Source organism: Arthrobotrys flagrans (genome assembly GCF_004000055.1).
Source record: "Arthrobotrys flagrans strain CBS H-5679 chromosome Unknown unitig_8, whole genome shotgun sequence".
Classification (NCBI taxonomy): Eukaryota; Fungi; Ascomycota; class Orbiliomycetes; order Orbiliales; family Orbiliaceae; genus Arthrobotrys; species Arthrobotrys flagrans.
The window spans coordinates 3,811,128-3,836,276 of NW_027137553.1; the positions used below are offsets into that span (position 1 = coordinate 3,811,128).

The 25,149-nt window shown below is 44.7% G+C and overlaps 8 protein-coding genes across 8 annotated transcripts; 5 read left to right on the forward strand and 3 right to left on the reverse strand.

Moving 5' to 3' along the window:
- Positions 1-99: 99 nt before the first annotated feature.
- DFL_007600 (uncharacterized protein) lies at positions 100-891 on the forward strand (the record flags this gene model as incomplete). The annotated part of the gene is made up of 2 exons (XM_067637209.1): positions 100-180; positions 262-891. 2 exons carry the CDS (start codon positions 100-102, stop codon positions 889-891), a joined length of 711 nt encoding a protein of 236 aa, XP_067488748.1.
- Positions 892-1,395: 504 nt separating this feature from the next.
- On the reverse strand, positions 1,396-2,759 carry DFL_007601 (uncharacterized protein; the record flags this gene model as incomplete). The annotated part of the gene is made up of 3 exons (XM_067637210.1): positions 1,396-1,722; positions 1,788-2,286; positions 2,350-2,759. 3 exons carry the CDS (start codon positions 2,757-2,759, stop codon positions 1,396-1,398), a joined length of 1,236 nt encoding a protein of 411 aa, XP_067488749.1.
- Positions 2,760-8,510: 5,751 nt separating this feature from the next.
- DFL_007602 (uncharacterized protein) lies at positions 8,511-9,936 on the forward strand (the record flags this gene model as incomplete). Its single annotated transcript, XM_067637211.1, has 3 exons — positions 8,511-8,911; positions 8,993-9,866; positions 9,931-9,936. 3 exons carry the CDS (start codon positions 8,511-8,513, stop codon positions 9,934-9,936), a joined length of 1,281 nt encoding a protein of 426 aa, XP_067488750.1.
- A 308-nt stretch (positions 9,937-10,244) lies between these two features.
- Positions 10,245-11,779, reverse strand: DFL_007603 (uncharacterized protein; the record flags this gene model as incomplete). The annotated part of the gene is made up of 4 exons (XM_067637212.1): positions 10,245-10,496; positions 10,590-10,917; positions 10,977-11,395; positions 11,459-11,779. The coding sequence occupies 4 exons, from the start codon at positions 11,777-11,779 to the stop codon at positions 10,245-10,247; spliced, it is 1,320 nt and encodes a 439-aa protein (XP_067488751.1).
- Positions 11,780-13,712: 1,933 nt separating this feature from the next.
- DFL_007604 (uncharacterized protein) lies at positions 13,713-15,107 on the forward strand (the record flags this gene model as incomplete). Its single annotated transcript, XM_067637213.1, has 1 exon — positions 13,713-15,107. One exon carries the CDS (start codon positions 13,713-13,715, stop codon positions 15,105-15,107), a length of 1,395 nt encoding a protein of 464 aa, XP_067488752.1.
- Positions 15,108-16,310: 1,203 nt separating this feature from the next.
- DFL_007605 (uncharacterized protein) lies at positions 16,311-17,300 on the reverse strand (the record flags this gene model as incomplete). Its single annotated transcript, XM_067637214.1, has 2 exons — positions 16,311-16,702; positions 16,760-17,300. The coding sequence occupies 2 exons, from the start codon at positions 17,298-17,300 to the stop codon at positions 16,311-16,313; spliced, it is 933 nt and encodes a 310-aa protein (XP_067488753.1).
- Positions 17,301-18,799: 1,499 nt separating this feature from the next.
- Positions 18,800-20,370, forward strand: DFL_007606 (uncharacterized protein; the record flags this gene model as incomplete). The annotated part of the gene is made up of 6 exons (XM_067637215.1): positions 18,800-19,264; positions 19,334-19,382; positions 19,448-19,506; positions 19,570-19,940; positions 19,997-20,095; positions 20,157-20,370. The coding sequence occupies 6 exons, from the start codon at positions 18,800-18,802 to the stop codon at positions 20,368-20,370; spliced, it is 1,257 nt and encodes a 418-aa protein (XP_067488754.1).
- A 2,491-nt stretch (positions 20,371-22,861) lies between these two features.
- Positions 22,862-23,767, forward strand: DFL_007607 (uncharacterized protein; the record flags this gene model as incomplete). The annotated part of the gene is made up of 2 exons (XM_067637216.1): positions 22,862-23,268; positions 23,326-23,767. 2 exons carry the CDS (start codon positions 22,862-22,864, stop codon positions 23,765-23,767), a joined length of 849 nt encoding a protein of 282 aa, XP_067488755.1.
- Between the last annotated feature and the right edge of the window lie 1,382 nt (positions 23,768-25,149).

Here is a 25,149-nt window from a genome sequence, read left to right on the forward strand (position 1 = left end):
CCACAATCCCAATTCCCCTCAAATCAGCTTTTACCCAACGTTCATTCTCATCTCAACTTTGTTGCATTTTGGCGGAGTAGAGCCAAGATTGTGTTGACAATGAACCGCTATAATGCCCTCCCTATGGTGGTAAAACGTTTCAGACGCCCAAACACAAGTTCACATGGGTTACAAGATCTTGTAAAGCCCCACAACCGTTTTATAGATAATCTATATGTCAAATCACTCGAAAACTAACATGCCTTTTCAATATCTTGAAAGCCGAAGAAAGCCCCACCAGTAGAGAAAATGTGCTACTTCGTGGTTTTCAAATATCTTGCTTGCGACGGGTACCAAAACGGACATGGGAGGGGAATCCCCAAGACGAATTGCACAGACCCTCTCTGTAAACCAAAAATTGAGAGCGTCCCCGGGCTTTGTCCAGAATGTATTGCCGTTTCGATGCGGGGCGACTCCAGCATTGAGAGCAAGAGAAAGGCACGAAAGAGAAGGCAAGCCTACAACAAACTATCAGGAAATACCGAAACAGCACCGGTACCGAAGCGAGGACCGAGAGTCAAGTACAACGAAGCCACACGGCGAAACCTAAGGGCACAGGAAATGGATGCCCAAAGGGCGGATACGAGACCGGTACCACCCAAACGAACGAATACTTCTTCGACCCGAAAGAGTAGAGATTCTAGCTCGTCGGGGTCGGGATTTGGAGGTTACGAAAATTGTGGACGGGTTCGAAGACCATTCCAATCGTATGGAGGTTACTCTTACAAAGAATTCGTGGTATCTGAGATGAACCCGCGGGAGCTGGTTCACGAGTCCGAGGAGGAAATAGATCGTCGGTGGAGCCCAAAACCAGCTGCCGGTGGGTTTAGAGCTCTTTTCAAAAGACTGTAATGTATTGATGTTTGAAACGGCATCGTGCGCTGGGCGCACCTACGTGGATTTGAATTGAATTTTGCTACTTGCATAGCGAGGTGTTAACGGTTAAGGTGGTTGGATTTTACACTGGGAGGAGCTTGGGAGTTTCTTATGGGATTCTTTAACGTTTGTTGGTCTCTTTGATCTATTCATTTTGTTTCGGGATTTGTATAGTGATAATATAGCATTTATCGTTGTAACAACTTCTATCTATTGAAACTCGATCATGATCGATTGCTATAAGTATTTATTCATTTATCAACCATCACATGCTTACCAATCTTAGGTGGACTGAAGTAAGACATTTATTCCTACGAGTTCAAGATGTTCGGTCTAGCGGAAGCGTTTGCGATTGTCGAACAAGAAAGATACATGGCCCTCGCTGGAAGCAATATAATAGTAGGGGTATCTTATTTCTTACGTGAAAAGTTAACCAATTAAGCATCTATGAATATGACCCTGACGCCGACTGCAAAAACTTTATAACCAATTGATACAAACTGGGCGATTAGAAACATGGAGACTAAGGTCATGGTCTTCAGCATCGATAAACTCCCCGCTCGCCGGATCAACTTTGTAGATGACTATCGTATCCGTTTCTTGCAATGCAATAGCAACAAAATTTCCTGATTCGTCGAAGGAAAAATGGCGTGGTGTGATTCCACCAGCTTGTAGAAGTTTAACAAAAGTAACAAATCCTGTGAGAGGGTCAATTTTGTATAATGCGATTGAGTCGGACGACCCAAATTTTTTGTCCTTGAATGAGTAGTCATTGCGGTTGGAAACATAGAGGAACCGTTTGTCTTTCTGTAGTGGGGAGTTAGCAATGCAGGGAATACTTCGCGACAACATACATAGAAATTGAGCCTTACCGAAATAACAATCTCTCCAGCTGTGGGTGAAGGTACGGAAGCGAGATGTTCTGTCGAAGTTGGTGGCAATGTAGAAACATCCTGGACTTCATGGAATACGAAAGTTCCATTATCGTACTGGTGGGTCTTGAACACAGTGAGCGTATTCTTCAACTCATTTACAACATATATCAGAGTCCTATTTCTTTCGTATATCTCATCCGGCTTGTCGATAACATTAAATGCAACATGACGCGGGCCGGAACCGGCGGCGACAGGGATATTTTGCAATTCAGATATGCGGGATCCATCAATGGAGTATAGACGTAGAAGGTCAGCTCCAAGGTCTGGCGCCACCACGTAATGTCCAGTAGGATCTACGACAACCTGGTGCGGATGGGAGGACTCTTGTCTTTCTTTATCCGGACCAGGTTCCTTAAGGAAATATGTGAATGTATCACGTGCCTGCGAAATATCGCCAGTTTCGGTGGTGTCGAAAGTTTGAATAGAATGTCCTGTACTGTCAAGGTGTAAGCATCATTTGACGACGGTTTGCATATGGTGTTTGAAGCTCGAGACTAACTATGCAGCAACGATGGCGAGATCCTTGTAGAAAGCAATGCTCACTGTCCCATTGATGCCTTCCGACTTCCCAAGCTTCTTCAACTCGCCGCTTTCTTTGTCCAGCCGAAGAGACACAAGTCCGCCAGGGTTCCCTTCATCGGAAGAATAAATGATTTTTTGAGTTGGGTGGACCGTCTGCCAGGACGGCTGGAAGCTCGATTGGTGATACGTCGAAACCTTCGAGATAGTCTTATGGAACGGATTGTATTTCAGAATTGTGATATCTCCGTTGTATGAACCAACTGACAACAAGTAGTCCTTGTTCTCAAGATATGGGTATCCTTTAGATTCGTTAACGAGGTCCGACCGGGGTCGAACCAGCGTCAGAGATCGCACAGCGAGATGTCGAATGAAGTCGAGGCCGAACATATTGATGGTGATGTTGTCGTTAGCATCTATGAGAATATATTGAGAGAAACTCTGTCGGCGTGGTCCATTTGAATCCTCCTTCACAGAATCTCACATTCCCAAATCAAGATGATAGATAGTGGATAATGGACGATGCAATGGTATGCATGTAATCTCGTTCCTGGGCTGGGGTTTGCTCATTGTTGCCAGGCAAATATACCCGTCCCAACAGCGCAACGCAGTTGCGCGCAAATTTCGGTTCCAGCACCCCGACTATGACATTCCAAAAGACAAGCTAGTCCGTAATTTATCATTTTCGGATGGAGTGAGAAGATGCACCCTAAAATTGCTAAAAGAAGAAACCGCATACCAAATCAGCTCTTCAAAGCATTCCAATGGTCGAATACATTGGTATGTATGCGGTTTTCTTTGTCGAAAACCCACTGTTGGGAAGCCCCATTACCTAAGTACTATATGTATAAACCTCAAACCAGTTGATTTTGGTGAGCTCTAGTGAAAAAAATATTATACATTGTCAATTCTTATGTAAGTGTTTTAGTGGGTATTGCTACACCCGCTCATTCGTAGTTTTGCAGCCAAGGCCACCGAAACCTCTGGTCGTGTTAACAATGTAGATTGCGTCCGCGCAGAATCACTCCCTGAGCTATCTGTTCGCGTTCTGGAATCGGATTTTGAACACTCCGAATCCTTCGTTTCGCCAGTTTCCGCTAGGTGTAAGTTGTTTATCCTCCGTTTATTTTCTTCTATAGCAACATGACATGGTAAGCTACCGGGCTGACCACCACGGCCTTGTGGTCCCGTGCAACTGGCGTTGGTCCACCTAGTAGTCCCAAGGATCCAGCACATTTTTCGAAGGACGGGTTTTAATGCTGTTTTGATACCAATCGTTAACGCTTCTGAATTGGGGGGAGATAAATCAGCTGAAAAATACCCGGAACTGACGCCCCAATTATACCTAGGGCACATTTGTATACGACCATGTATTGATCATAGTGGCATATTGATAAAAGTAACCTTTACTTCGATAGGCCTCTACGAGGATAATAAGCCGCCCGACACTATTCGTATTTACCTGAGTTTTAGAAATCAGTGTCACCAATTTTCAAGTACAAATCCGAAGGAGGAAAAGGAAGGGAAACCCCAGACAGGCCTTGCCACGTGATAGTTGCTAATAATTCCAGCGTTAGAGCGCCCGTCAAACTAATTCGATATATCAAAGGTCCCCAAATTTTCATGACAAATGGGATCGGGAGTATAGCGATCACAATGTCAGCAAAGATGTGAAGAACACTTGTGCCTTTATGAAAAATATCTACTAGTGGAGAACTCAACAATATCGATGATCGTGGTTTCAAATAATAACTCTTACTGAGAAAAAAGACGATCCGGTTGATGCATCCTACGTCTTTAGCATCCGAATTTACGGACCAGACATTCGAGGGGTGTATGCAACGGCAGATTGACACCAAAAGGCACAGAATGAACATCAGTGTGATAAAAATGAGAGTGAGCCATGTTAATCCACGAAGAAGTCCACCACTGCTTAGATATCGGAGTTTATTCTCACGTTAGCCTATAATGCTGCAGCGTTAGCATTGCATTTCTTCCGGGTTGACATGGACATGAGGATATATTATAAACACCTACATAGCTGAAGGCAGAGGCAGAGGATGGGAAGTTTTGTGAGATATACGCAGGTGTAGTAGAGAATAATCAGAACATAATCATATTTCAGTTAGACGATTCCAATATGGCCTCAGTTAGTAAAAGTCTAGTCTAGTCTCAAGTGCGCCGAAAATGGCCAGATCCGAGTCCAAAAATAGGGAACCCTTGTAAGAGGGAGCTTAGACCTTCGAGGTTATTGCTTCTGGGTCAAACAGACCCTGTTCAAGATCATCTGAGAGTGTATACGCGACAGGAGTCGGTGAAGTCTGCGCTCCTGTGAATCCGATGAGAAATATTTTCGCCAACAAAACTCGTTAGATAACAAGCACATCGTAGCATGTAGAAGTTGATGTACGTTTTTTCGTACCCAGGCGGCAAGAAGCACCCAATCGCCAAGTTCGACCTTGCCAATATAAAACCTCCGAATATAGAGTCTATAAAGAACTACAATAGCTGATAGATACAAGTAAGAAATCGACCGTTAGAAACGAATATTCGAGTCTCTCGCCATATAAGCCGGAATGAACGGCAAATCCACAGCGACAAGAAAATTAATGCCATGGCAAAACTTACTAGTGACTATCACGAGCGCTGTAGTTAGGCCGAGTTGCAGCCTTATCTCTGACTTGAAAATCGGTGGAACTGCTTTCGGGTTTGGGGTTTCGTTGAGATTCAGCATAACTCTTCAATATATTAATACCGGTAGGGGTTATAATTCTCTCGGGCCAACTAGTCCACTGTACGGTAACCTTATGCGTTGTTTATGTCATATTTTTGCCGTGCATGAAGCCAAGCTGTAGGTTGGAGGTGTGAATCAATTTATTTCTAGGATAATTTTTTGTGATACCTTAGACTAACGTACGACGTGATATTATAGATATTGAAAGGTTCGAAATGGATTAATTCTGTATTTTCCATCAGCTCGTATATGAGTCAAATTTAATTCTAGTGATAGCATTCAAATAACCATCTTCCCGCAGGGTCAAAATCGTGATCGGATTTGGACATGTGGCAGCGTCTGCAGCTGGTGTGATGAGCATATAACATAAGTCCGTAACCGTTTATTTTCAGCCACGCCGATCTTCGATATCGACCTTGCATTCTAAAGCCGATATTTTAATCTTGCCTCTCGCGCGCAGGAGGAACGAAGGTTCTGAAACATAACCATTCTAGAGGTTTGAACTTGGCTCAGACCTCGATGACACCTTCTAGCGCCTGCGCCGGAAATCTCTAGCCTACATGCGGGCTTCAAGTTTCTGAGGCTGACGAGTGTTAGTAGTTTGGTCTTGCTGATTATATTGTGAGAGGCTTCTTGAAACTTTCACTAGACGCTCAAGAATGTAGACTCGAAGTCGACTCGTCAACCTGTAGTCACATCGTTTTGGCAATTCAAAGTGTCTGAACCTTTAGGGACGGGGTAAGACAGAATTTATAAATTTAAGGATTAATTTGTAGTCGCATTACAATTCTCTATAACCCATTATGGATTTCTGAAAGGCGGTAGACACTATACTAATTGATACTTCGGGGCCCTAGAATTTACGTATTCTAGTTGGCTGGTCCTGTTTTAATGTAAGCAAATCGATGCACCTTTTGGATCTTATTCGCACCATCAAGAAGGCTGAGTTCCCTTCTTTTTCGAGACGTATAATAAAAATGCTTCAACGTCCTTAAAAATCGACGGTCCAATTGCCCACTATTGCATCGCCATGGGTATGTTCCCCGCCGCATCTATTAATATGGCACTACACCTCAGTACCATATCTTATCTCAAAGTAAAATGATCTACGAGATACCTACCACTCGCCGTTGCCATGCTCCAAATCACGTTCGGTTTCTCATCATTGGCCTGCGGTTCTTGGAAAGTAACTCGCTCAACAGCGACGTATCGCCCTACAGTATCCTTGGACCGATAGCGGCAATGGGTTCCCTGGTTTCCGTATTTTTACCTTTCGTCTCTAGTAGTATTTTTATCGGCAAACTGATGGCCATAAACTCCTTGGTATCAATTGCTGAAGTTAGTACCAGCAATACCGGAAATACTCGAGGATTCAAAGGCCAGGGTAGATGATGGTGAATGGCATAGCCTATGCGTACAGGCATGAATAACTTTATACCTTATCATATGACCATGTCGAGACGGCATAGGTATATCAATACTCGCTAAATTTAAAGTTAAATGGACTTACCACCAACTTGCACAATTTCCTAGCTAGGAACAGCGATGCTGGATATATCCCATTCTACGTCGAGCGTATCGACGCGACTAACCGAAGGACCATACTCCCTCTCATTTTCAAAATGATTGTGGAATAAGAGATTCTTGAAATCACCCCATTGTAAAGCTTCTTTTACGTTGTTCCCCTCGACTCCAACTTCATGAACACTACGTCTAGCAAACCAGTATTCTGTTCCCTCACCAATCTGGTGATTCCGAGAAGAGACTTCAACTTCGCCAAATTTGTTGAATTTCTTAAATTGTAAGCTCTGGGGGTTGAGTCCACAAGAACTGGGGTTGATTTAATATAGCTCGAAGTCATCGTCCTAGCGTATTTGGAGGTTGGGGAACCAATATTATATCGATAACTGCGGGTGATTAACATGGAGCAAATGATTCGAGGCCGCGAGGGAGTACTGCAAGGGGAGCTGCGTTGTTGCAAAGTTCCTTGCCGTTCTAGCCGGGCAATACGTCAATGGTCTCGCGTCAGGGAGCGATAAAGAACGTCATGTCCTGGACAATTCACCCGGCACACGAAATGCTGTTCCCTTCAATCGAATTTCCGGCGCTGCCTGCCGACCATATTTATATCCCTTCATATCTCGGTCTGGATTGGACTGATAAAGCGAACATGTAAATCTGCAGGCGAGTACAATGCAATGCAACCAAATAGCTCACGAGATCTCGAGCTCGCTGTCCAATTAGCTCCAGCCCAACAAAGCTAGCAAAGATGGTGTCTGAATTGCAGCTTAAGTGCCCCCACTCCGTGGACGCAAAGTGCCTGACCCCAACAAGGCCAAGCAGGAACAAGTTCTCGCTGACCTAAGGCTCCAATATCAATGTAATATAATATTAATGGTCCCTCAATGTGACTTTCGAAAAGGAAAGCCGAAAGGTCATGTCAAAAATCCATATACAGAGCATGGGGAAATACTCTCGTTTCCAAGCTCGACGGGATTATAATTATATCTCATCGCTCTCTCAATGCCTTAGAGCTCAGGAGTCGACCTTGTGTGTTCAATTGTCCGCAGGGCTGTCCAGGAATATTTGCAAATCCACTTGCGCTGATTGGGAAACCCAAATTTAGCAGCATCCCGGCTGCCATCCGAGCAATGGAATTGTATCTTTGATCTTTGCTTTCGCACCCAGAACAAATCCTCGTCATTTCATTCCGATCGCGCAGAGGTGATGCATATGCGGGCTCGGAATTTCATATCACACCAACAAACTAGCATCACGATATCGTCGATCCTTATCGCACTCAATGCAAAAACCTTGGGCAAGAATCCTTTGTTTTAATCCTTTTTGCCATACATATGTGAATTCTAGGACTCATTGAGCATTTCGGCCAAGGGATTGGCTATGAGCTCTTGTTCAGAAGGACGTTTATCTTTACTCGGGTTTGGTGTCCCCAAATCCTTGAGCTTGTGAGCCCCGAGCAGCGGATATAAATATAATTGATAGCGCAATGCAACGCACCGAACAAATTGATCAGGAAGACCCTGGTATCTCTTCCACATCACCACGACCATACTACAAGCACCCCACCTAATATTGTGGTTTAGAAGAAACCTCAAGGGAGGAACCCTGCGATCTGCACTGCGGTTTGCCGCTGTCTGGCTAGGCTGGATGTGCACATAAGCTCTGTTATCTTGTTACCCTAGGCACAGCGTGCAACGATCATCATTGCTCAAGCTCAACGAAAAAAAAAAAAAAATGGAAGCAAGCATTCCTAGGCTACTTAAGTCCGGGTTTCCCAGGATTAGAATGAAATATTAGTGAATAAACTATAAATTATTAACAACACTCAATCGAAGGTCGATATCCGCGCTGGCTGGCCTTCGCGTCGGTTTGTTGCAATCTACAACATGAAAGATCTAGGAAGAAGGCGTCTGGGGCTCCTCGGTACCATTCTCGTCGTATCAGGATGTGCAGTTTTGGCCCAAGAATCTTTCTGCGACAAATACACCGGAATTTTGTTCGGAGATAATACCGGAAGTAACCAGTATTCGTTTGTGACCAGACTCATTAACACTGCTTTCATTGGGAACTATAGTGGCCCGAGCAGTGTCAAAATCACAGGCATCTTATCCCCAGGAACATTTAACGGAGAGGAGGTATCTCTATTGCCATACCTCAATGGAGGCCTTGCAAGCGCAAACAGGGGCTACCGACCCGGGAATCGAACTGTCATCAACTTTCTTGACGACGGTGGGGTATTCGCTCTAGAACAGGGTAAGCCCTCCTATAGTCAAAGGTCGAATCAATAGTATGTTTGGAAACCCCGGTATTCCTTTCTACCTTTTTAACAATTACACGAAGGAATTAAGTTAATGAATTTGGTCAATAGTAAGTTATTCAGCCATATGTATCAGTATTTTGGCGGGATGCTTGGGTGCTCGCTTTACGGACAAGACGGATTTCCCGCTTACCAAGGAAACGCCCGGATGTATGAAGTTCACAAATTCATGAATATTGCGCCTCTTCAGCTGGGTTATTTCACCCAAGAGCTCAGCTTAGCAGCCATATCCCTCGGTGTAGCCGAAGGGGACGCTCTTACAGTAGCCTCGATACTAAACACAACATTCGGCCAAGCATGCGCACCTGCTGTCGCCGTTATTCCTAACGCTATTAGGGATTTACAAGCAATATGTATCAATACTGCTTGCCCCCCCGCTAAGGACCCTATATGTGGTACTTACAATCACCAAGGTGGTTTCGGAATTGACCCCAGCCCCGCTGATACAACCGCTGGACCGCAAGACACTGATCTTGCTCCCCTACTATTCTCCATTGCCAATGGAGGAAGAGGTAGATACCGAACAATGACCACATCTGATATAGACATCACTGCTACAATTGGCGGAAAGAAAATTCTCATTTCGACTTATACTATCGTCGCGGTTCCAGATGCCCCTATTTCTTTCACGGCCTCCGATATCTTAGTAACAACGATAATTCACGATACAGAGACTATAGTACCATCGCAGACTCTCGTTCCTATTGGCGGCGGGTTCACTATTACTGGTGTGACGGAATCCACAACAGATGGGTGGATTTACTCACAGGAATTTACATTTGTAATCCCTTCATCTGTAATCAAGGAAGCTACTACCGTCCTTACAACAGACAGCTCGGTTATCACATCGACATACTCAGTTACTGTCGTTAACACAGCCCTCTCCGGGTTTAAAGAGGGCCTGAGTTTGGTTACCCTAACCTCGGTATATACATCCGGGGAGGAATTTTTACAACCACTATTACGACGGAGATGCGGGAGACGTATAGTACTAGTACTCGGTCACAAAATGCAGCGTCTGTGCAAACGGCTGCTCCGTTGATTATGGCTTTAGTTGGCGCTGGAGTTCTTGGGCAAATGGTATATTAGAATTTGGTTTTATAGAGAAAGAAATGCATGATTGGAATATCTCGATAGATTCATAGACTAGTAATTCACTAATATAAACTTTTATTCAGCCAGATCGAAGTGATATAATTGAAAACTAAATGCTATGATCCATAAGTACAATGTATCTGTCTACTAGTATCATAACTATTCTTCCAAGATAACGCCCGGGATCATCTCGTTAAGTTTTGTATCCTTATGGCCACTTGATGAGACTGGGTTGGCCTGACTGTTTGTTCTCAATCCTGTAAATTTGCCCGGTAGAATCAGAGCTCATGAAGATTGCTCCGTCACCGGCGATAGCCAAACTTGTCGGTCGGAAACAGCGACCGGGACAGGCAGTCAAACCCTTATTCGAAAAGATTGGTTTATACCCTGCATCTGACGAGCTACCTGCTTTCGGTTCGCTAGTATTATTATCAAATGGTATTGTAATGAGTTGATAGCCCTGCGTAAAAGAAATCAGCCTCTTTGTTAGTTTATGTCGTGTAGCTGTATATATGCTTTGCTTTGTCCCAAAATAACATTTTAAGAGACTTACAATTGGAGGGTCTCTATTCCATGAACCATGCAAAGTAACCCATGCATCCCCAGTTTTATCGAAAATGATATCCAATGGAGCGGTGTGAGCAGGGAACACAAGCCTTGGAGCTTGGTAGTCCGAGGCACACTTTGCGTCGTCCACCTCGGAATCGAGAGAGAACTGCTGTCCTCGAGCAATATCTCCATGATCAGGAATTACAGAGGGGTCCCAAGCTGTGAAGCAGAATGGATATCCGTAATTTCTTCGTGAGCTACTAGTGTCACGAACCGAGCCGTGAAAGTTGAGTTCCTCGCCTGGGTTATCAGTATGAACGTCTATACCATCTCTAATATATGTTCAGCATCGAATAAAAGTGCTATTTGCATATTCGACGTCAAAACTTACCTTTTGATGTTGTCGGCTGAGTTTTCTACACTCCAAAGCTGCCCCTCCTTATCGTCCCGCAACCCGACGCTGTTCCGAAGGCCCCAGCCAAAGTTTGTCCCACTTTCTTTGTATACTACTGATTCAGAGAGGAGATCTTTCCATTTGAACCCGCGTATTTGTGAACGGCCTGAAGAGTACTCTTTAGTCCCTTGGTCGAAATTTCCATCAGAACCCACGCTAATAAGCAGGAGATCAGGATTTCCATTAGGCACTAGGAGACTGCGGGTAGTATGTCCGCCGGACGACATTCCCGTCACTAAGGCCTTTTTGTTAGAGACTGTTCCACTATCTGTATTATAAGTCCACCCATAAGCCACATCTGAGCTTGATGCAAAGAGCGTTTTGCCGTCAGTAGATATTGTAAGGCCGTGGTTAAGCTACGGATATTAGCTCTAACTTTAAATTCCCTAATCGATTGCAGTTTTTAAGACACTACTTACCTTATTATCTTCTATAATTGTTGTACTACCTACTAGTAGGCCACATTTGTCGACTTTGAATTGTTTAATCCCAACACCTCTATCAACTACGAGAAGTCTACCCTGTTTATCAAAGATAATTTGGCGGGGGTCTTTCAGGTCGGCAATAGCCAACTTTGCCTGGTATCCGGATGCCAGCTCCGGGGCTGGAAGCGAATTTTTAAGGGTTCGACATGGGGTTTTCCCTGCAATTGACTTAAAGAAATCTAAAAGATTGGTCGGTATAGAGAATGCCTGGACGAAGAGCGAGGCCCATACTAAAAGAAAGGCAAGCTGTTTCATGTTGTAAAGCTGCGGTGGTTTATAAAACTAATTTCCAGTGATTGCTCGATGTGAAACGAAACCAGTTGAAACGCTGGAAATATATATTAATATCAACGGCCAACGGCTCGTGTCGGAGACCTTCTTTTATATATACTCGTCAAGACACCCCGGGATCGGTGCGCATTCCTTGCCTGTCAGCATAATATATTGCGTTAGCTAGGAGGTGCGGGAACTCCATGTATGCATATGTTTCCATCTAGATCCTACATAAAAACTTACTATCTATCGCTCTTTCTGCCCCGTCAGTCTCAACTCTATATGGAACCAAATTACATCGATGGACAAACCCAAACCATGCGATGGGACACGATCGCACGATATACGTGTGCCAAGGGTTTTCCGTGACTGATTTCAAATCGGCTATCCTATGCGGTATATCGTACAACCGCGAAGCGAAGCCGAGCCAAACACAAGAAAGGTATCTATTGCCTTGGATCCGAACTTCGGTAATGTTTACTCAAAAATCTATTGATATATTACTGCGTTGTCGCTAATGTCAACTCGAGGGGTGTCACCTTTACTGAAGAGCGAATTTGAGTTTCGCTACCAAATTTGGGGCAGACAAGGGGGGAGCTAGCAGATTTGAGTTTATATTGAAATACCGCGAACTCTAGATCTATGATATCCATGGAGAATATAATGTAGATGTTAATATGACGCAGTGAATGTTTCATGTATTTTTCAATACGTTGCCACTATGATCATATACGAAATTCCACAGTTTAGGTTGGCCTTGGATTCGTTGGTAATGTTCCCTGCAAGATACATCATTGTATCTGCTCTGAGGCACTGATTGTAATTTCTAGTATAGCCCTACTGCGCCGTAGCTGCATTGATTGTTGTAATATTGGGAAAACTTTGTGCCGTTTTGCAACATAAATTACTGTAACTTGGTCAATTGCGCACTGAAAAATGGGTTTTTCGTACAGCGCGATATTTACAAACTCTGACTCAAATATGCGCCAGCGCATTGTTCGAATTCTAGAAGTATATCTGACGAAGGTTGTATTGCCACTCTGTGGTCCGGCTTGTGATGTTTTTGGGATGGGATAAGATCCTTGTTCATTCCCAAGTGGTTAGGTAATATTCGTCTGGCCTTCACGGTCTAGGCCACATTGCATCCCGACCTGCAGCCTGGCTGGGCGCAGAATCCAGCCTTTGGTTGTTCAAACAACTGATGCATTCAGTGGGGCTGGATGTGACTATCCCGGAAATATCAAGAGGCCTTTATAATTGAGATTTCTATCCAAATTGAAGTCAGAACTTTCGACGACAATATCCAGGCTATTCACTCTTGCGGGAAATATAGACATCAGATTTCGGGAACTTAAGAGCTCAATCGCACACTACCTCAAAGAAACACCGGGCGGCTGCGATACATGTCATGCATAGGATGAATGTCGCAAGGCGACTTTTGTTCCACCACGAAGCTGAAATAGCAGAATCTGAAAGGCCTCTGTGCTGTGGGCTTTGATCACAGGACAGCCAAGACGACCAAGAATATAGAATGGCAGGATTCAGTATTGCACTAGTCGCATGCAAGGCAAAAACGCCAGTGCGGCTGAACTGGGTGTTGCACTCAACAGAGACGCAAACACTGAAAGGGGTCTGTTTTCATGCGAAATGAAGATGGCAAGAAATAAAGATGGCGACTGCGGTTCGAAAGAGGAAAAAATCTTTCAGCCTTTCCAACGATTCTCGGATTTCGGAATACATTTAAAGATTCAAGACGGCGCTGTGATTGAGCAAAAGGTAAGCAAATCCATAATCCCGAAGCCTTCCGAATTCCACAGTGGGTCTCGAAGCCCTTGTCGATATCGAAGATCAATACCACTCTGGTTATACAGCATCCCTGACATCTTCTACGATAGATTTTGTATTTGGGATCAAGATGAAACTGTCGACTTTGTTCTTCGCGGTTTCATTGCTGGTGGCTGCATGGGCCGAAGAGGATGACCTGTCAACAATAACAACTTCTGACGACCCAACGTCGACAACTGACGCGCCGGAGTCCACAATCACCCTACCTCCAGCGTCATGCTCAAGCGCTGGTTTTGACCACTGCTATCGAGTCATCGCAGTTCTGACGCCAACAGTCTATGTCATCTTGACTGCAGATGACCCGGCCACTGTCGCTGATGCGGAGCCAATTACATCTGGTGACCCAATCCTCACACAAACAGACAATATTGTTAGCTCTGGCGAAAGCGTATCAGTGCCTACTACTGCGATCGTGGCTGTCTATTACAGCACATCAACAGGGACAGCTTGCGATCCCGACACAATTACTTCTACCCTCACTAATAATGCTGAAACTACGTGTCTTCAGGCTTCGGCTCCGTTTTTCACGTCGCCAGACCAGGTCACCAAAACCCGTGTGATTAGAAAGGTTCGAGAGGACGACACACAGGGTAAAGGAACCGAAACTGGCGGCGGCGGCGGACAGACCGGCCCAACACCGGCACCAGGAAGTGCTACGGATGGAAATTTACCTGCCGTCACCACTGACCCGGCGCCCGAGCCCACTGGTGGCGACACGCCTACAGAGCCTGCTCCAACAGATGGCGGTGCTCCAACGACTGAGGACAATCCCCAGCCGACTGAAGGAACCACTGAAGGAGCCACTGAAGAACCCACTGAAGGAGCCACTGAAGAACCCACTGAAGGAGCCACTGAAGAACCCACTGAAGGACCAATCGAAGAGCCCACTGAAGGGCCAATCGAAGAACCAACTAGTACGAACCCAATTCCCACTGAAGACACCCCCCAGGAAACTGAGACCCCAACTGGTACGCTTATACCGACAACTACTACTGCCCCCGACGCTCCCACTACTATTGCCGTTCCTAGCAGCAGCAGCAGTACTAGTGCGAGCGAAGAAATACCTTCCTCTGACTCTACTCTCCCCCTCACAGATTCCTCTGCCCCTCCATTCACAGATTCCACCTCTACACCCACAGAAGTTACATCTACATTTATATCAACAGATTCTAACGATACCCCGACGGACAATCCGATCACTCAAACGAGTGGTCCGGAGTCCTCGAGCCGCGCACCTACAGGAATAAATGAATCTGGAAAGTCAGAGGTTTCAACCGCATTTACCACGATTGCAGAAGTTAGTGATGGAAGCACCAAGTTTGTTACAAGCGCGGTGGCGACGACAACAATATCAGCTCCTTCCCAAGCCACGTCTGACGGCGGCTCTGGTGCCGGACAGAACTTCCTCGTTAAAGCTCAAGTCTTGTTTGGTGCTGTCGGGTTGGCTGCTGTTGTCGGCCTTTAAAACGGCCTATCTCATCAACTAGCGATGCTGCTTTTCAGTTTTTGCATTTTCGATACATATACGAAGGCATTCTCACGCCTCATCGATAACTTTTAATCATTTGATGTTATTACGACTATAGCATATATTTCTACGTTTCCAGCATATATAGGTACTAGATATCCCTTATTTCATGACACTCATTTTTTTTAAAAGCGATTTCCCCCCTTTAGGGCATGCTTCAATGAAATGAAAGCATCAGGCAGGTGTAAATTGTTTCTCAAAAAAGTTCCAAGGCAACGAACCATTTCCTTTACTGCTGTTATGATATAAACTCATGTCTATCTTTAATATATCAATATAAATCGATCATTTCCTGGAGTTCTATTTTTTGAAACCCCAATAATAGATTGTAGGGTTTTAGAAGCGAGGGTACAAATCCCGGAAACTATTACTTGGGGGTCATATCTTATGCAATATCCTAGTCGATATCTAGAATTGCGAATAAGCTCGAATCACCCAAAGTTCACTTCTTTGATCCAAGAAAAGACTAGAATCGTGTGACAATCGGGTTAAGTGAAAACTCCTGCATTTATGGCGCTTTATCGATATTTTACATTCTAGTCATGTTTCGAACACAACAGCTTCCGAATTACCGCGGACCGACTGAAGTGGATTCTGCAGATGCAGCCCTTCCCCTCGCGCATACATAATCTGGTACTATGGTGCGGAAATCATGATTGCATAGTGGATGCATAGGAGGGTTTCAAAATCAGCTAAATTTATAACCCCGAAATCCAACACAAGTTTCTACCACAAAAACAACACCATTTCGAAAACTTTTAGCTGTAATGTCATGACAGTCTATAGACTAAGGCTACATGTTGGATTCTTAGACATCAAAGAAATTCCATGTAGAGAAAGGGAATGACATGATAGGAAGCCCCCAATCTTTCCCTTCTCCCGTAACATATCGAGGCATCAGGGTATAATTTTAAAACAGCCACGAAAAACCTGCAGCTGAGTAGGCACATTGATATACATAAAGCGCATTATAACTCCCGATAAAATGCAGTATACGATCCCCCAGAGAATATAAATAGTAGTTAAAAGAAAATAACGAACAGGCTTGGGTGTATAAGGGAGCGTCACGAAGTTTAAAAAAATCGGAGCTGGGGTCATACATATAACAAAGGTAAAAAGTAATAAAACCCCTTTATATATCTAGAAGTATATCGGAGTAGCCCTCGCCTGTACTTTTGCAGGAACATTAATACCTTCTTCACCTCTTTCTTTTAGCCTCAACTTCCTTACAGCCGCAGGCTTAGTAGTATGACACATAGCATAGGCCCCTGGAGACGGACTAGTCTCGGTAAAGCAGGTTGCGCCGGCAGGACAGTTTGTGGGTCCGGTCCAGCATGTACCACCGCACTGGCCTCCAATTTTTGCTGTCGCCGATGGGGGAGGTAAAGAAACCTTGAATTGGTACTTGCATGTGTTGGGACAGCTAGTACCAGTGAAATCAGATGCAGATGTATCCACGCAGACGGAGTAGCCCGGTTGCTGGCAAGCGCAAGCTTGGTAGCGCGGGCAATCAGTCTTCTGGGGGTCCCAGCCTTTGAAAGTGTCGGTCAGTGAGCTAGTCTACTAGTAACAACTTTGCTCAGACTTACTAGTAGTTGCAGATGGTTGTTTAGTTCCACCACATTGACCGGACGGATCGGCACCATATTCGAGTGTCGAGCTAAGCCACCAAAATGTAACCTTCGGTAGGACGGAAGCACCAGTATACGTTGTGCATTCGGTATTCGAAACAGTGCTTGTTGGTAGACATCGGCTGAGAGTGCTGTCTTGACAGACACAATTGTAGTCGGTTGGGCAGAGATTAGATGTTTTGGCAGAAACATCGCACCGGCCGAATGGGGTCGCCATGTAGGGCTCAAGGGAAGTGAGACCATAGCTCGCTGTCGTTGTTTCTACGCAGTCGCATGACTTTCCTCTCTTTTGTAGAGGCTTGTTTTCCGCAGGACTGAAATCCCTTGCTTCGAGACCATCGAACCCCCCTGGAAGTGAATCAAGATCTCTCTTCGTGTTTCCAAAGTAACCTCGAGGAGAATATCCAAGCAGGTTGAAGGCCTTGCCAACAAGGCCCCAAGCATCGCTGGTTTCTAGGAGGCAGGCCGTGAGGAGCAAGGCCGGACGAGTGAACCGCATCTTTGATATTTGCTGAAGAACCGGATCTGAAGCTGAAGCACGGGTATTCTGCGAAGTGGCTGCGGATGATTCCTTGTTATAAAATATTCTTACTTACTGAAGCTGATCATCGTCAAGAAGGGGGGAAGGCAAAGCAAATTTCCTATCCGGAATGTCCATGTTCTTATATGGCTTGTACAAGAATCCATTAGGTGTAGTACAAGACCAATCTATAGGACAATTTCAGATTATATCACTGCCTATCTACGTAGTGTCAACCACAATCAGAGCTGTGGAGACACGCAATGCGCATATGCGATTGCACGGATTGCGGCCAACCTTCCGAATCTTTGCATATCGCCCACAAATATCATAGCGAAAGGCGCTGGGAAGAGAAGATGAAGAAGTAAACTGCAGGTTCTGCCGCACATGCCAGTCATGTCCTAGTCTATCACACCAGCCAAGTCTAGTCGTTGCCGTATTTGATGGCTCGTTCCTTGAGCATATTGAGGTTTACTCGGATGGCCTTGTAAAGCCTGGTCTACATGCCTGAAGAATGACTATTGAGCTAGTATTGGCTACGCCCGCCTTGGACTGCTCAGTAGAGGAAAGGAACTATTAAGAAATGGAGTCCACGCGAAATGGCAAAAATTCACGAAGTACGAGGCTCTAGAAGCGATGGTGCGCCCGGGTCCTTGGCATGCAAATTTACTAGTGGATGTTTGTTTTTTCGATTTTGCAGCTGCTTCCGGGTCCCGCATAGAATAGCTCAAGCTCTGTCATACAATTTGGCCTCAAGAACCATGGGTGGGATGGAAGTTCAATGGAAAAAGTGAGGGTTGTTGCACTCGCCGGTATCCGTGGCCTTTTGTCGCCAGTAATCACCCTACAAAACGCTTAGCCGACTCTATCGTTTTAAAAACAAGGCTTGGTCGCTTGGGCATACCTGAACCGACATAGATCTAACAACCGGCCCCGCTTCATCGAGAGCCTAGCTGGTTGCAAAAACCTTGTGAGCATGCTCCGTATTTGGTAATCGTCCGCGGATGGGCGGGCGCACTATGCCAGATTTGGCGACTAGCACATCTTAGTGCATACAAAATAACACAACACGACCTTCAAAATATTACGATCACCAAACAAGAGGGCGTGCCTTAGCGGATGGATGCGGGCATGATTCCCCTACATACATAAGATGATATCGCTAGTCAGTGGCGGCGAGTTCGAAAATTTTTCGTTTCTGTCACCAAAAAAGGGCTGATGGCGTTCGAATCAGCTGCAGTGTCTTGACAGAATTCCCTTGAAAGAGGTTATCAACCTTGTTTAGGTCTGGACCGCTTCCAGTATATTGTTAATATATTGGCATCTTGCTACTTGTTTAACACAAGCCTGCTTCTTGTTTCCTCCTCTCTAATAATTCGATCGTGAAATTATCGACGCATACGATTCCTCTCCACTCGAAGCGCAGTACACTCCACAGAAAAGAGGACCTTAGGAAGAAACAGAACAACAGAAACAAGATGGCATCACCAGAGGATGTCCTCCCTCCGCTCCCCGCTGATTATCAGATCTCAGCACACGACATGTACCAAGTCCTCAGCACGGCTATGTGGATAGGTGGCTCATCGCCAAACTTCAAATATGAGACAACAGGCGAGGTTATTAAGAGATATGCCGATTACGCATGGGAAGTGCAGGGCAACATGACAGCGAAGGAAATCGCAAAGATATTCGGACCATCCGAATCAGAGGCGGACTGGCTCATCGGGCTATTTGATGGACCGCAAAATTTCGCTGGAACCATAGTGACAATTGCGTACCAAATCGCTCCGCGTTTACCGCACCCGGCCAACCCCAACGTCGTCGTCCCGCTATTTATCGCATTCACAGTAATCACTACTTTGATCATGGCCTTACGTCTGTGGTCGAGGTACAAGGTCGCTGGCGGGATCCAGCCATTTGATTGGCTAGCTGTCGTTGGCTATGTAAGGCTTGAATCCAACTGTTCTATAGATCTATTGGAATTTGGGGCTAATTCGATGTCTTCAATTTAGGTTCTAACCGTAATTTGGGGTGCAGTTTCTGTCTATCATGACCATGTCAGTATGTTATATATCACAGTTGCACTAAAATCCGCGAAGTTTCATTATCTAACCATCCCACTCTAGATACACAATGGCAAGCTTTCTATGACAAATCTTGGTATAATTTAGCAGGGGGTCTCGAGGTATGGCTAATGCAAAATAAAAATCCGATGTGAGATGCTAAAGTGCTAATTCTTCTGGAACAGACCTACTATGCTTTGACTGTCTTCTATCCATGGGTCATGATGGTCATAAAACTCTCCCTACTTTTATTTTATTACCGCATGACAAACTGGAACTATATCCGCTGGTCTGTCTACGCCACCACCGTCATAGTCGTCGGAACTTCGATATCTGCGTTCGTCGTATGGCTTGTCCAATGCCCCCACGTTCGATACTGGGAATATCCATGGGAAATATGTCGAATCAACCTTAAGAAGGCACAAGTTGCATTTGCCGGTCTATACATTTTCACGGATATCGTCATTTGGGTTTTGCCGATGCCGTTGGTTTTCCAGCTGAAACTTTATCCAAGAGAAAGGCTTCTAGCACTTATCACATTCTCTTTAGGTGCAATGTATGTGGTTTCTATGATTAAGTTAATTGTCCCCAGGATGCTAACATTTTCTGCAGCGCTTGTGTCGCCAGCTGCTATCGCCTTGCAATGCTCGAGCAGTACACAAACTACAGTTCTCAGAGCTCCACTACCCTGATTATTGACGCTTGGACGATGTGAGTATCTGCTCATGTCCGCTAACTAAATAGAAAGTCTTTTACTAACCGATGTTTTTAGTACTGAATTAAATCTTGCCCTGATATGTTCATCCGCGCCAGCCGTCCGAGCATTGGCTATTCACTATGCTCCAAAGATTCTTAACAGCCTAGGAACCGTCGCATTTGCGTCGCAAACCGGAACGCAAACCGGAAAGAAAGGAAGCATTGGAAGCTCCACCGGCTCGTCAAAGGCTGGAGCTCAAGCTAGGGTTACTGCGGACCCTGAGAAGTAGTGTCTCCATAAAATGCTTGTTTCTTTCAAAAACATTTTGCTACAGCTTCATGATTAATGGTTTGGTTTGTTTTATTTTCTCAGCCACTATTGTAATTGGTTAACGATTTGCGGATTGTTTTCATTCAATGACACTCCCTTCCTGTCACTCTGTGTACATTTTCATGAGCGTCATTACCAGGCCAGTACACATCAAAATAGTTTCGCTATGGCCTAAAAACTGGCATTTAATAACATATATTAGTAATGGAAGGTGTTGTCTATTTTCATATCCCACAGTGCGTAAACTAACTCTCTCGAAATATTATCTTCCGAATACGACCACGGATACGAAACAAAAGGCCAGAATCACTGGAACGAGTTATAAACAAATTAGCCGATACACTGGCTATACATACTACATGCAAGCTATCGCTGGCGAGATGGCCAATTTGTGACGGTTGCCCAGGCGAAGGCAACTCTAGCCTCGACATCCAGATAATTTTTTAAAACATGACAACGGAAAGTAACACGAAAGTACATTATATTAATGCACTATCTTCAAATTAATGATTTGTAACCTGTATGTACAGTTTTGGTACAGAGCGGAGATCAAACCCTGAACATCATGGTCTCCCACACTCGTAACCGTCAACCTGGATTTAACATCTCCGACATCCGATAGCCTATAATCAAGGGAAGTATATTCAAGACTGGATGCGATACCCTCCAGTGGGCATGTTTTCTACGGGAGGGGCTACTCTGCGGACGAATTCCTACGTTTTGAATGAAGATTCACTGGTTCCCGACCTTGCTGCCACACGTTTCTTAGCTACGAACTAACAGCCAGAGAGCTCTTTCTTGACTCAACAACCCGATTTTGGACCCTCTAGCCTTTTTGTTCCCAATTTTCTTTTCCTTCCCGGCGATATTCCTCTGCTTTGTGATACGTATCGATAGTCGAAATTTATGTGCTAAGATAGCTTTGAATCGGAAATGCGTATGCAATGGATATGTTTTCATTAATTCAATTCAACTCATCAAGTTATAGTAGTGCTATTGCTAAGTTACAATTAATCACACGTGGTTTGGAATGCGGTCAAAACCATCAACTTACCGTTTATAGTTACCACAGGTCATGAGCCGTCGAGATCCAGAGCTAATCGTCCGGACGTCCGGCCTCTTCCCTGTCAAAAAAAGTGTTGTGTTTGGTAATATCCGATCCAACTATATGATCTCTTGTATCGCGAGACTAATTAGGTTTGGTTTGCGAAACCGGCCGAATCATATACCGCTGAAGCCTCAAACTGAATAGGAAGCACCTAGGCGGGAGAAGTAGAGTTTAACTGATCATGATGCCAAGTATGTCCTTAAAGTCAAGTTTAGGGAATGAGTGAGGTCCTTCGAAGCTTCATGAGTTCAAATTAAATACGTCCCTTCATAAATTACGATCCTAAATTCTTCAAAACTATTATTACTATTATTTATATATTTTTTGCTAAGTATTATAAGCGTGATACACGCGAGTCATTTATTCTCGTTTGGAAGGCTAGTATGTTCCAACAATATCTATATGATTAGGTACTTTTGAAATATATTCCGAGAGCTTAATTTTACAATTACAGAGAATACACTAGGTAGGTTTGAGAAAAAGTAAGCGCTAAGCAGATCTCATAATGGTATAAGATTCTGCCCTAAATGGGTAGCTTGTCGACATGTCGATATTTTTTTTTGATGGCTTTCGTGTAACTCGTAAAAATGTACAGTATGAGAAACCACGGCCTAAATTCTTTCTCTTTTTTTGTATCTAATTTGTTTGAAGTCCTAACTGCTGATTATTTGAGAAACTCAAAACCCTTTTACCTTTCACCACTAGTGTTATTTAAACCTTTGATCGAGATCTTTTCCTCAAGGCGTCACATTACAACTGATATCAAGCACGTGTCGATATAGACTATGCTAGGGCTTTGTCCAAATTGAGGGCCTTGAATGTATAAACGGGAGTCCATTCAGACGTCGATCGTCTAGTTCTATAAACATAATTAACCATAAACAGTATTAGTGATATCATGATACGGATTAGTGATAGGTCCGGTGTCATATTTATAGGAAGAAATCGAATTCACTACCATGCCTATGGCGATATATGAAGATGCATTGCGACCAATGATCTTCGAATGCTACAGTTCTACGTTATAATGATTGTCTCAAGCTGCCAAGTGCGGCTCCAAGCATGAAGCATCGGCCTCTGCTATTTAGCAAAATGCAACAACTGGCTTCGCGTTGCGCATACAATTTCTGCCACGGCAATTACCTCTTTAAGAAAATGCGACAGGTCCAGATCCCTGCGATGACCCGAACAAGCAGCCGAGGCACACCCGGGAAAAGTGGATAGGTGGATACCAGGTTCCTGGCCTGCAGCTGGCCGGGCAGACGGTAAGATATATCTTCCACTAGTGGCAGATAATCACTTCCCTCATCCCCAGAAACAATCCATGAAGTCCGATATCATAATGGCCTCCTCAATCACATTCCAGACACCCCCTCCAGACACCAAGTACACACTGATTACTTTCCCGACTCCTCATATCCTCCTCGTTACGATCAACCGTCCTAAACAGCGCAACTCGCTTCCATTTGCTGCCCAATGGGAGCTCTACCGTATTTGGACGTGGTACGATACGGAACCGTCCCTAAGATGCGCCCTCGTCACTGGAGCTGGAGATAAGGCCTTCTGTGCCGGTCAGGACCTAATAGAATTAGGATCTCTCTCGGAAGAAGACTATAAATCTCGAGCTTGGGAGTTCAGACACCCACCAGGTCGCTTCGGTGGAGTCAGTGGTAGGCTTGGGAAGAAGCCAATTATCGCCGCTGTGAATGGATTCGCCTTTGGTGGAGGCTTTGAAATTGTTCTGAACTGGTATTTGTGCAGTGTCTTATTAGTTGCTAACTATGACATACTAACTAGATTGACTAGTGATATGATTGTCGCATCCCCATCAGCCAGCTTTTCCCTACCAGAAGCCCTTCGCGGAATATATGCAGCTGCTGGTGGCCTCCCACGTCTCGTCAGCCTTGTCGGCCCCCCCCTTGCCACAGAAATCGCACTCACCGGTCGAGTTTTGACAGCGAAAGAAGCTTTGGACTACAAAATTATCAATAAAATCTCGTCGTCGGCTGATACCCTCATAGAAGAGGCTATTGCATTGGCGAAGAAGATTGAAGATTTGTCACCAGATGCTGTAATTGTCACAAGGGCAGGATTGAGAGAGGCCTGGAAGACTGGTGATATGGAAGCGGCTACGAAGACGATTGACGATTTGTACAACCAGAAATTGATGGATGGTGAAAATAGGGTCGAAGGACTGATAGCATTTGCTCAGAAAAGGAAACCAGTTTGGCGTCCCTCGAAGCTATAAGATCTTAGTGTTTGGCTAGGTTTATTTCTTTGCTAGCTTACGGAATGGTCTTTGTTGGTCGCTATTGAGGCATGCGAGCACATGATATAATATGGCGAGCGCTTTTAGTTGCTTCATACGGCCTTGCACATTTTTACTTATCCATTTCACTTTGCTACAATGTAATAGAGACCTACACGGTGTAGCTGACGAGGATGTTAAATATTTGTCATGCTGGAGCGCTCTGTCATCCATAAGCGAACAACGCCAAATTTTGCAACCAAAGCAGCACCTGGTCGATCATGGTTGAGGTTACACAAGTCCTTAGCGATATCGATATGTGGATATTCTATATCTAAAAATTTCAGGTACCTGAGACTATTAATGCAATGGTGGCGTCGCCATAACTACAGCCCGCCCCTTTTTCATGACCCTCTTATAGTTCTATCGGCCGAGGTAGCACCTTCTAAATCTCAGTCTCGTAACTAGATTGTTCTATATCTCTCTAGCTCGTTCTGAGCTCAACAACCAACACAGGCTGTCTAGTGTCGAGACTGTCTTTCTTTCTTTCTTTTTCCAACGCAACATCCTAAATTGGGGGTTACCTTTACATTTGAGCCCAAGTAAGTTTAACACGCAATGAACTTGGTCGATTCATTAGTATCGTGGAGTTTGAAACCTATGTCGTCACTCTCTCCGCCTTGGCAGGGCAGAGATAAACCAGAATCGACGAACTAAGTACAGTGCGTGGCAGCCACCAAAAGAAACTGCGGCAACGGAAATATATGTAGGTACTATCTTGAGAACAACAAGGTAGGATATTTTATGCGTAGGCAGCGTCATCCTTAGGCATCATAGGTATCCAGAAAAAAAGATCTTAAGATTGTAGCGTGGTACTGACAGAGCTCGAGAGTTCGAGCCGGACATGTTTCAGTGCTTCACACATGAATTGAAGTAATACTTTCGATAATATAATACTTGCTTACGATACGAAAATCGAATCATCGGATAAGTTTGTACATGTACATAGTGTGAGCTAGCGAGGAATTCTTTGCCCTGGCTGAATGTTTCTGCCTTGAGAGCGAGATCGAGGTCTCGTGAGATCTGAGAGGCGTTGGGAGAGTGGATCTTCGTACCGCAACTGACGTCTGGTGTTTCAATGACTGGAACTGAAGGCTGTAGGCTTTCTGCTGTTTTGACTGTAGATAGTAATTTACCCATCTCATGCAATAGAGAGGTGATTAATTCTTCAAAGCTGTATGAAGGTACAACCTCAAAAGGGTCTATCCATGGCTGTCGTCAGGGTAAAATTTCATCTTCCCACCGGTTCCAATCTCGTTGGGCATCGTTTAGATGTCTTTGTTCCCGCTCACGCTAGCCAAAGCGATACTGCCCTTCGTAGC